General features: G+C 38.7%; 1 protein-coding gene across 1 annotated transcript; it reads left to right on the plus strand.

Annotated features, from left to right (window-relative positions):
- The first annotated feature begins 2,242 nt into the window (after positions 1-2,242).
- On the plus strand, positions 2,243-4,385 carry LOC307143887 (uncharacterized protein). Its single transcript, XM_079845706.1, has 5 exons — positions 2,243-2,394; positions 3,435-3,485; positions 3,574-3,788; positions 3,936-4,095; positions 4,178-4,385. Exons 1-5 carry the CDS (start codon positions 2,370-2,372, stop codon positions 4,336-4,338), a joined length of 612 nt encoding a protein of 203 aa, XP_079701832.1. The 5' UTR covers positions 2,243-2,369; the 3' UTR covers positions 4,339-4,385.
- Positions 4,386-12,519: the final 8,134 nt, after the last annotated feature.

Consider the following 12,519-nt stretch of genomic DNA (forward strand, 5'->3'; position numbering starts at 1 on the left):
GTTGTGTTAACGTGACCAAGAGAGGCCGAAAGCTTATCAAGCGATCTCGCTGTAGCCTGACTCAGAAAGAGGAAAAAGACAAACCCTCTGGTCACATCAGACACATTTCTTGATGGTAAACACAGGCAACGTTAGGAAAGAGAGCTAAGACCCTGATACCACACACATGTTTATTTGCTAACACAAAGATTTCAATCCATTGAATCAAATAGACGTTTGCAGTAAACCAGCTTACAAGTACTGATATGAAAACGTTACATTCGCAGTCCAAGCCATTGCAGGTCATCTTTGAGTTTGCCAGAAGCATCTGTGTTTATTTCTTTGTGCTAACCGCTGAATTAGCCCTCGTGAGATTGAGAGGTGACATATGTCAAGGGGCTAACAGCCTACATGTGGGAGAGACACGCAGCAAACAGGTGTTGGGTTTGATTGGAATAATTATCAGGGGCAGAACACACCTGTCAACCCCTTCATTTGGCGCTCGAGTGTCCAGGTTGTCCGTGTACTGTATCTTTGTGTTGAACATTTGTCAGGAAATCAAAAACCTTTAATCGAAGCAAGTGGTAGTAGGTTGGTTAAAGAAACATTGTGGGTTCAATACTTTTTAAGCTCATTTAGGCATAATGTTCATTACCAAACACATAAATTTAGACTTTTCCCTCCTTTAAGAAAAGAGGTCAACCCATAAATGTTAAAACACTCCGTTTCAACAGTGTGTGTACATGATTTTCATGATGGAAAACATGCTTATTTATATCAAGCTTTACAACTTTGATGCCTTTACTACAATGTCTTTAAACCCTAAAATGACTCAACTCAGCTCAAATAACAATTTTTAAGAGAATAATTGAAAAAGTGCTTTTATAAAATGATATAAATCCTTTTAAATCCTCTTCCATTGTAAGTGCCTTACTGTAGATATTTATCATTTTAAAGAAAAGGAAGTAATCATCATTATGCTGCAAATGCTGTCAGTTTTGCTTATCTTGTTCTGAACCTGGATTTAGTTTTTCCAACCCCAGAACATGCCTGTCCCAGTCAACACGTGAGATCATGCGATGATCACAGTGACATCACACAATCCTCATACTGTGAACCTCAGCATGTGTGTAAAGCGTGAGCTCAAGGTGAGTTCATCTGATCCTCATACTGTGATCCTCAGCATGTGTGTAAAGCGTGAGCTCAACGTGAGTTCATCTGATCCTCATACTGTGATCCTCAGCATGTGTGTAAAGGGTGAGCTCAACGTGAGTTCATCTGATCCTCATACTGTGATCCTCAGCATGTGTGTAAAGGGTGAGCTCAACGTGAGTTCATCTGATCCTCATACTGTGATCCTCAGCATGTGTGTAAAGGGTGAGCTCAACGTGAGTTCATCTGATCCTCATACTGTGATCCTCAGCATGTGTGTAAAGCGTGAGCTCAAGGTGAGTTCATCTGATCCTCATACTGTGATCCTCAGCATGTGTGTAAAGCGTGAGCTCAAGGTGAGTTCATCTGATCCTCATATTGTGAACCTCAGCATGTGTGTAAAGCGTGAGCTCAAGGTGAGTTCATCTGATCCTCATACTGTGATCCTCAGCATGTGTGTAAAGCGTGAGCTCAACGTGAGTTCATCTGATCCTCATACTGTGATCCTCAGCATGTGTGTAAAGGGTGAGCTCAACGTGAGTTCATCTGATCCTCATACTGTGATCCTCAGCATGTGTGTAAAGGGTGAGCTCAACGTGAGTTCATCTGATCGTCATACTGTGAACCTCAGCATGTGTGTAAAGCGTGAGCTCAAGGTGAGTTCATCTGATCCTCATACTGTGATCCTCAGCATGTGTGTAAAGCGTGAGCTCAAGGTGAGTTCATCTGATCCTCATATTGTGAACCTCAGCATGTGTGTAAAGCGTGAGCTCAAGGTGAGTTCATCTGATCCTCATACTGTGATCCTCAGCATGTGTGTAAAGGGTGAGCTCAAGGTGAGTTCATCTGATCCTCATACTGTGAACCTCAGCATGTGTGTAAAGCGTGAGCTCAAGGTGAGTTCATCTGATCCTCATACTGTGAACCTCAGCATGTGTGTAAAGCGTGAGCTCAACGTGAGTTCATCTGATCCTCATACTGGGAACCTCAGCATGTGTGTAAAGCGTGAGCTCAAGGTGAGTTCATCTGATCCTCATACTGTGAACCTCAGCATGTGTGTAAAGCGTGAGCTCAAGGTGAGTTCATCTGATCCTCATACTGTGAACCTCAGCATGTGTGTAAAGCATGAGCTCATTGTGAATGCTTCACACTCCGGTCCAGTTGGCGGTGGTAAATGCACCATCTAAGCTGGTCTTCCAACCACCATAAAACATGTAAAGAAGAAGAAAAAGTTGTGCATGGTATTGTTACACCGCAGAAATGGTGAGTGGCCTATTTACATACTTTTAGATGTGCAATGTGGTCTGGTCTTTTTTTTTTTTGCAGAGTACTGCTCACACATGCTACATATGCACCAGCCATTTTACCTTCAGTAATCACACCAAAATTGCTAGCTGCAGCTAGTTTGCATATCAGTATTTGTGAATTGTTAGGCCTGTTATGTCAGATCATTACAACATTACTAACTTTATATTTCAATATATAATTTTTTTTATTTATACTTATATTTCAATAATTAACAAGCGCTGTAAAACAACAGTAAGCAAGAATGCTGCACTGGTGGAATAGCGTAAACTATCATTGCTCTTTGGATAAAAGATGAAGTAGGCCTACTCTTAGACACTCATATTAAAGATAAAAAGCCTTATTTCACCACGCTATATGACTAGTTTTTTAACAAAAACTTCTATCTGTGGAACTGTAGCTGTTTTATGTTAAAAGCTTCAACGTCACTTCCCATTTACCAAAACTCAGTGACTGACATTCATCCTCTTATTAACATAACAAGCAACTTTACCCAGACATCAGATGCAACACTACATCATTAAGAATGTAAAGTGTAGATCTACAAAAGTGAAGTTTAAAGTACTTTATGATACACACTTTCTTTAGGATGCACAACAATTCTCCAAAGAAGACTTCTTAAACAATTATCAAATACAGTAATCAGTGAGAGTGGCTAAGGTTGTCCTCTCAAACAAAAAAAAATTTGTAAAAGATTTATGTGTTTCATATAATGTTTTACTAATACAGAAGTTCTTTTTGGCCTGTTAGGATTTGGAAACAAAAATTAAGGTGTGTGTGTGTGTGTGCGTGCGTGCGTTGGTGTGTGTGTTTTTTTTTTTTTTTTACATTGTACCAAATGTCCCCACAATTAAAGTGAACCACCTACATGTGCATTGTGGATAAAACGATCAGAGAAAAAACGGTTTAATTGATGTAGAAAAATAAATATAGAAACAATATAACTGATTTAGATAAATGCAATTTCACTGACCTTATGTATGTAATTTTGACAACAGGGAAGGAACCAAAGGAAACAAAATGCAAAGTCACCATGGAGAAATTGTTTGGTATGTGATATATCAATTAGACATTATTTATTTATACAGACATAAAACATCCTTTGCTATATAACAATCTAACTTTACAATTTTTCAGATCTGAATACTAAGATACTCCAACAAATTCAAATGCTGGAACAGAGACAAGCTTTCATCATGAATGACTTGGCAAAAGTTAAGTCTGTTCTCATGAAGCGGGCAGAAGAAGATGCCCATGAGGAACTTTTTAAACAACAACAGTGCTCCAGCTTTGAAACGTTTGAAGCCTTCTGTCAGAGGCTTGAAGAAGACAAAAATTATCGAGAGCTTTATGTTAGTACTACTATATAAATTTAGCGTTTATTTTTACAACAAAGCCACAGTTTTATTTTTTTATTTTTTTGCAGCAGATACCATGTAAAAGAAATGTTGAAGCCTGGTATATTTTAATCATGACAATATTATGTATGTTTTTGTCAGGTACACCATCTCATCCATACTCACGGCAGCTCCAATATAGGTGAGATGGTGAGACAGGCTTTAAAAAGCATAGCGTCAGACAATGTTCTCTGTCTGTATAACAGAACGGGGAAAGATGGGAAGAAGGTGTTGCCACCTGTGCTCCTGACATGTTTGAAAAGTAAGTGTTTAAGTTTTGGTTTGTGCATCTGGATGCTGCTATAGAAATTGTAATGTTAACACCTTGCTCTTTGTGTTTTTAGAATGTGTCAGGTGTTTTCACAAACAAAATGAAATAGAGGTGAAGAAGCTAAAAGTAACCACCAGAACAACACCAGACGCGGAATGTATTCGCCAAGTAGAAATTTTTTTGTCCACCGCCAACACCAGGCTGAAAAGGAAACCAAATAAAGGAAAAAGCTGAATTTTTGTTTGATTGTTTTTATTGATGGAAATAAAGAATGTGGGTGTAAAAGTTTGAGTTAACTGAATCATTTTAGATAACAGTGAACTAACACAATTATTGCATAGTGGTGTTATATGGTGATCTCACAGTATGAGCACACAGTGACCAGAGTATGAGCACACAGTGAGTGCCCAGTGACATCACAGTGACCAGAGTATGAGCACACAGTGAGTGCCCAGTGACATCACAGTGACCAGAGTATGAGCACACAGTGAGTGCCCAGTGACATCACAGTGACCAGAGTATGAGCACACAGTGACCACAGTATGAGCACACAGTGAGTGCCCAGTGACATCACAGTGACCAGAGTATGAGCACACAGTGAGTGCCCAGTGACATCACAGTGACCAGAGTATGAGCACACAGTGACCACAGTATGAGCACACAGTGAGTGCCCAGTGACATCACAGTGACCAGAGTATGAGCACACAGTGAGTGCCCAGTGACATCACAGTGACCAGAGTATGAGCACACAGTGACCACAGTATGAGCACACAGTGGGTGCCCAGTGACATCACAGTGACCAGAGTATGAGCACACAGTGACCACAGTATGAGCACACAGTGACCACAGTATGAGCACACAGTGACCAGAGTATGAGCACACAGTGATCACAGTATGAGCACACAGTGACCACAGTATGAGCACACAGTGACCACAGTATGAGCACACAGTGACCACAGTATGAGCACACAGTGACCACAGTATGAGCACACAGTGACCACAGTATGAGCACACAGTGAGTGCCCAGTGACATCACAGTGACCAGAGTATGAGCACACAGTGACCACAGTATGAGCACACAGTGAGTGCCCAGTGACATCACAGTGACCAGAGTATGAGCACACAGTGACCACAGTATGAGCACACAGTGACCAGAGTATGAGCACACAGTGACCACAGTATGAGCACACAGTGACCACAGTATGAGCACACAGTGACCACAGTATGAGCACACAGTGACCACAGTATGAGCACACAGTGACCACAGTATGAGCACACAGTGATCACAGTATGAGCACACAGTGATCACAGTATGAGCACACAGTGACCACAGTATGAGCACACAGTGATCACAGTATGAGCACACAGTGATCACAGTATGAGCACACAGTGATCACAGTATGAGCACACAGTGACCACAGTATGAGCACACAGTGACCAGAGTATGAGCACACAGTGACCACAGTATGAGCACACAGTGATCACAGTATGAGCACACAGTGATCACAGTATGAGCACACAGTGATCACAGTATGAGCACACAGTGACCACAGTATGAGCACACAGTGACCACAGTATGAGCACACAGTGACCACAGTATGAGCACACAGTGATCACAGTATGAGCACACAGTGATCACAGTATGAGCACACAGTGACCACAGTATGAGCACACAGTGATCACAGTATGAGCACACAGTGATCACAGTATGAGCACACAGTGATCACAGTATGAGCACACAGTGACCACAGTATGAGCACACAGTGATCACAGTATGAGCACACAGTGATCACAGTATGAGCACACAGTGATCACAGTATGAGCACACAGTGACCACAGTATGAGCACACAGTGAGTGTGATGTGACCTCATATTTCCACCACAGTATGAGTGCACTGTGATTGTGCAGTGACCTCATGTTGTGAACAAAGAATGAGCACACAGTGAGAGCTCTGTGTGGTTACACTTTTAGTTCACTGTGACACTCACATTATGACCGCACCATGAGAATATTGTGAGCTCATAGTGACATCATTGTGAGATCAAATTGTTGACTGGGGTGGCCACATTTCTGAAAAATGATATTACGTCACATCTTGTATGTCTCGCGACACTTTCAAAGTGAATTGTGCCGTAAGTGGCTTTAAAACAGATTGATGTTAATCCGGCAATGTAGGTTATTGTATTTATCCCGGCAGTTCGGGATGAAAGTTTGGTGCTCTATTGTGTTTGATAATAAGCTACCCACACTAAACCAACTAAACCTAAAGAGTCTTGACAAAAGCAAACATGAGATAAACGTGCATTTGCTGAAACTACCATGCCATTTTATCTTGGTTCTACAAGTCATCTAGCTCTTTTTTCGTCACTCGTATTTCACAGAATTCATATTGAAGCATGTCAGCTATCAAACAAGTTTATTAGAAAAGCCATATTTATGGAGCTGGTTATGTGATGCAAACTTCAAAATGTATTCGATTTACAAATCCTGTATTATGGTAAAAGTGTTTCAGGTCATAACATAGTATTGCGCAAGGAACTGCACAAAAATAAGTCTTTATTAATCCATAATCTGCCCTTGTAATCATAAATTGTTGGTGTTGTTTAGCCCAATGGTGCTAATTTCAGCTGAAAACAAACTGCAGTCAATTGTAGGTATAGGTACGTTTTTAGAAGAAAAGAAAATGTAGGTAGAGGCATATTTTTCCAATGAACCTATGTGGAGTTTTCCTCAGCCCGAAGTTCGAATCAGCGCTCCTGAATTGGCAGTTTGTGGCTTTCCATTGTTTTTTAAAATGACACCCGAGGGATTTTCTTCACGCTGTTTCTCTTCAATCTGAAGAGTACCTACCTTGTTAGCAGGCAAACATATTATCTCATTAGTCTTGTTTGTGGTTTGTGGCTCACTCTCTCTCATTCTCTCTACCACATCCTTTTGTGATCTCAACCAAACTTCCCTATTGGTAGATCATTAAGGCTAATAAAAAAGCCACAAAGGCTAGCCACGTTCCTCACTCCTTCAAACGCTTCAAACCTGTCAATGATAAGAAATGACAGCTCGCTAAGTTTTGAATATGAAGAATCATTTCTTGCATTTCAATTACAAGAAATGTGCAGGGTCTATTCCTCCATGCTCTATTCCGCCCATGAGGTTGTGTTTATGAATTAAGCGCGCTATTGTGCGATAATGATTTCTTGATCTACCACATATAATTGTGTTGACTCAAGAGGAACAGACAACAACAGGTCCCACATCCCAAGACCATTTGTCTCACACGCATCCCCAGTCAGCATCACAGAGAGACCATTCACAAGAACTTGTGGGAAAAACAGGTGTTGGAATGATGTAAACATATCCCAGTTTGCATTGCCTTTCGACAGCCTCTTTAGGGGACAACCCACTTTGTCTGAGTAACAGCAGAGCCGCGTGATTATGGCATTAACACTCGGTGGTTGCACAGTAAATACAGCGCAACTATTGAGACCGACAAATATGGATCTTTGACGACTTGTTCCCACAGGAAAGTAATCCAGCTCAGTGAGATGAGGTCTCAGTGGCTCTTCTGTATGTGTTCTGATGTTTGTTTCATACAGTGGACGTTCTCAGGAGAGCCTCTGTGCTGTTTAGTGGATTTTCTCAAAGTGCTTCTTTGTTGACTAGGATTATATCCCAGTGCACGTTAGGAGCTATTATTCCGAATGAGTGCTTTATCTTTACCCAGTGGAAGCTGATGATTGGCAAGCAATGGCGAAGCACAGCAAATTATGTTTCTCAGATTTTGATGTTGCTGTACGGATTACACAGTCAGCTGAATCTTGGCATAATTCCTCAGTCCAACTCCCTTTGCGTTCATATGGCCAAGGCGGGTTGTGCGCATTCTGGTTAAAATTAGGGTCCAAAGGAGACAGTCTCTTATAGAGTCTCATAAGTCAGGTCCCGTGGAGGGATAGGCAAGAAAAGGGAGTTTTTTTCCCCTTAAACTACATAAAGAAAGAGGTTTTTTTTGTGGCCATGTTTTTGACCAAAATCTATTATCATGGTTTCAATGCTTCAAAAATACTTTTTTTTCTTTTCATTTCATTTTATTCTTTAATCAGGGACAATACACATTAATAATACATAAAATATGTAAAAATGCACCAGATTTAGCCAACACTGGCTAATTTTCATCCGTAGTCCCTCGGCAGGTTGATGTTAGGGACAAGACAAAACACAACAAAAGGAACAAAAATAGTGTACCCAAATGCCTATGATCACAATTTTGATTTGACAGTAACCATTTTTTAAGGTTTTTTGAGAAACCACAATGACCTGTTATACATTTTAATTCTTTAAGTTCCGTTGGAAGTCTATTCCACTCATGTGTTCCTCTGAAAGAAAAAGATAACTGGCCAAAAGTAGTTCTTCGCAGTGGTACATTACAATCACCCCTAGTACCGGCTCGTGTATACCGTCGTGTTATCTGACCAATACAATCTTTAAAAACAGGTGGAGCAAAACCATTTAAAATCTTAAAAACAAGTACTAAGTCAGCAAATTGTATCAAATGTTCCTAACTTAAAATGGAAAACTTAGTTAAAATACTAGCTTTTTACCTAAAACCTTTAGAGTTAGTTTATATACGATTGCAACAGGTTTTAAGGATAGACTTACATGTTTGTGTCCAGGTAGTCATACAGTGTGTAATGTGCGGAATAATCATCGAATTCATGAATAACACTGCTGCTTCTTTAGTCAAACAATTTCTGATCAATCGAAAGTTCGCTAAATTAAATTTGACTGTGTTTACCACTTTCTTCACATGTTTTTTAAAAGAGAGCTGAGAATCGATTATTATTCCTTGGTATTTAAATTCATGTACTACCTCAAGTTTCTGTCCCTGGATGAATACGTCTGCTTTCACATCATGATTTGGCCTTTTTGTAAAAAACATACAGACCATTTTCTTAACATTCAGATGTAAACATGATTTGATAAGCCATTTTGAAATGTGATTCATTGTATCAGTTAATTTCTGTGCTGCCTCTTGTTGATTTTTTGCGTGTACATACAAGACAACATCATCAGCATACATTTGACATACAACATCTGGAGGACAAACATTTGGTAGATCATTTACATGTATGCTAAACAACAATGGACCTAAAATAGAACCTTGTGGAACTCCAATATTATAATCTAGATATTCTGATGTAGCATTTATAACCCTTACACGTTGTTTTCTCTTTTCTAAATAAGATTTAAGCCACATAATTGTCTCAGTTGAAAAATTATTATTTGATAACCTTGAGAGTAAAATGTCATGATTTACGGTTTCAAAAGCTTTCTTAAAATCCAAGAGCACAGCACCAACTACACCTCCTTTATCCATCTTAGATTTAATATTTTACAGCACAAGGCAATTTGCAGTTTCTGTAGAGTACTTTTTTCTAAAACCAAATTGCATAGGATGAAGAGAAAATGCACTATTATTAGGATATGTAATTAATTGTTCCACTACCCATTTTTCAGCGACTTTAGACATTACAGGAAGAATACTTATTGGTCTGTAATTGCTAATTTCTACTTGACTTCCAGATTTATAAATTGGCGTGATTACTCCATATTTCCATGCAGAAGGAAAAATTCCTTGCATTACCGATAAATTAATAATCTGAGTTAAGGGTCCTATGATTGATTCTTTATGATTAAAAAAAAAATAGAATAAAGCGTGCGTAAAGCGTGATTTATGTAACCAATCTAAGGTGGCATTATAGCTGGAAGTCCATTTGGGCCTGTGATAAAGAGAGCCAGGATGATTATGTAAGATTATAAGATACATTGGAAAGTTTTTTTTTTTCTATAATGCAAACATTTGCATATGCATACTAATTAGTCAATACACAATAAATCCTCAAACACTATGAAGCAATGTGAAAACATGACAGAAACAAGATAAACACATTGTTGTAGAAATATATATTTCCTATAGTAATATATACTACCTGTCATACAAACTGTAATGTATGTCAAATGGATGCTTGGTTCCCTTCTAAACTTTTCTAGATCCTTTTTTTTTTTATGTTTAATGCTCCAAAAGCTCTTACATTCATATAGTTTATATTGTGACCAAATCAGATCTTATAACAACATGAAAACATTTTAATTTTGTAATCCATAATGATACATTTCTGTATTAAGCTGTAAAAAAATATATTATTTATTACTTTAAAGTCAGCATTAAATGAAAATGGATACAATGCGTATTATTAATCTTATTGTGAATGATTTTACCAAACAAGTTTAATTTTTTCAAAATGTTTATAACTTTCATAAGCTCACATTCAGATTTGCCTCCATTTTTGAGTGCAACGCCTACATTTCAAACAATAGATACTTTTTTTTTTTTTGATAAGCCTTTCAATTGGATGTACGTCACAATATGGAAGCAAAGATCTGTCGCTTCTTTAGTTTCATCTCGATTCCTGTGACTATGTGTCATTGTGGCCAGCATGTTGCAGTTGCATACTTTTTATATAGTGCTTTGTAGTAGAATTTCCAATGCAGATCATACTTTAAACCACTCATTTATATACCAACTTTTAGTCGTAAGATGATACTTCATCACTGTAAACATTCTGTTATTAATCATTCAAAATAATACTTTTTAATTCCAAAGAATCTATCCTCTCTGGACTAAGTAATCCTTTCTGTTTTACAGTTGCTCGCTAGGCATTACAACCGCAGTCATTTTTCATAATAACTTATTTCAATGCATGCATGAAATCATATCTACAGCATTCACTGTGAAACCCGACTCTAGAGGGATACAAAGTTCTCTGCATTCCTGGTGATGTGTGGGACAGTGTATCTCCCCAACTGGCTGCATGCCTCAACTTCACCTGAGGTGAAGGCAATAAGAGAAACATGCTTTGATCTTCTGCCCCACCCATGCACTGCCTCTTCCAATGGATTAATTCATTACTGGACCAGTTGATGGCCCTGGCCCACCTCTTCAAAGCGTGGCCATTTAGTTCTGCTGAGAAACTCTATGTTCTGAGACAGACTTTTAAACTCTCGCCCTCCCTTGGGCTACAGGACTGGTATTTAGCGTGAAAGGTTAAAGTGAAACACCTTCAGTTCATTGGGTTGTGGTGTTATTATTTTAAGGGCAGACTTTGTCTTGTTCCCACGGGTAATAAACTTCAATCAGCTGGCTTTCCCGCTTCAGTACAGTTTGGCTGGGTTTTTTTTTACTTTTTATTTTCTATAATTTCTATTACTTTTATTTTTAGGTTTGTACGACTTCACATTTGTTTTTAATCTTTTGTTTCCCCAAATGCTTTTATAAATTGGATTTCATTCAATTCTATTGAATGAACCATCAGTCAATATTTCTCCAAAAAAGACACCTCCATTCCTAAAAATAAAGGTTCTAAAGGGGGATTTTCACAGCGATGCCATAGAAAAGAATAAGTTTTGGTTCCACAAAGAACCTTTCAGTGAACAGTAAAAAAAACTTTTTTTTTTAGTGTGAAGAACATTTTAATAATCTAAAGAACCTTTCTCCACATCCCTTTGTGCAATGTAGAGGTCCCATGAATGTTTCTTCATGGAATCGTCAATGCCAATGAAGAAACTTTATTTGTAAGACAATAGGGTTCTAGACCGAATTTAAAATGGTTTGCCACAATATTTGCCACAATAATTAAAAGTCTAGTTACATTTGGCGAAATTCAAGAAAACGTGCATGTGTGCCAGCTTTTCCTGCAAGCGACATTGAGCACGGTCTGATTCATGAACAAATGATTATTTTTAAAATGAGTCAGTCAAACTGATTCATGAAACAGTCTCAAGCTTGCATCACAGTAAATCAAACTCCGTCAGTGAACCACCGTCGGTTTGTGATTTCATATGGCATGTAAAGATACATATTTATATTATTAATGAATCATGCTATTTTAAGAAACAGTCAAATATTTAACAATAAAATGGGCTTCTGATGGAACTATTTTGTAATACGTCAAGTCATTTGGCTGCTAAATCTTTAATTTTTGTTTTTTTTCGTCTGGAGTCGTGCATAAGAGATACTTTTTTTTTCATCTTGTAGTACTAATAGAGCTTTTCCTTGAGTTGTTTGTCCCAGAACAAATGGTATTCTTAAACGTGGATCAAGTTGTGTGGAATGTCTTAACCTCAGGCTTCTGGACCACAGTTGGGCATTGAGACGTGCACCCCCCTCGATCTCACCCACGCAGACCCACATCACCCATAACACTTGCCAAGTCTGATGTCAACCCTGCTACACACAAGTCCCCAGGCTCATGTTCCATTTCTGTTTTGACACCAGGCCCTAATTACTGATGTAAATGATTGATCACCTAGATTATGCTGCAAGGGTGGATGGAAGTATTCTGCCTATCAAGTGAGACTGG

Source organism: Gobio gobio (assembly GCF_949357685.1).
Source record: "Gobio gobio genome assembly, chromosome: 20".
Lineage (NCBI taxonomy): Eukaryota > Metazoa > Chordata > Actinopteri > Cypriniformes > Gobionidae > Gobio > Gobio gobio.

What these genes read in the sequence shown, in the direction of transcription:
- LOC307143887 (XM_079845706.1), top strand. Translation starts at nt 2,370, where the DNA reads ATGGTATTGTTACACCGCAGAAATG. An exon ending in ATTGTTACACCGCAGAAATG is followed by an intron (nt 2,395 to 3,434) that starts GTGAGTGGCCTA and finishes TTTTGACAACAG; the next exon opens with GGAAGGAACCAAAGGAAACA. An exon ending in GCTCCTGACATGTTTGAAAA is followed by an intron (nt 4,096 to 4,177) that starts GTAAGTGTTTAA and finishes TTGTGTTTTTAG; the next exon opens with AATGTGTCAGGTGTTTTCAC.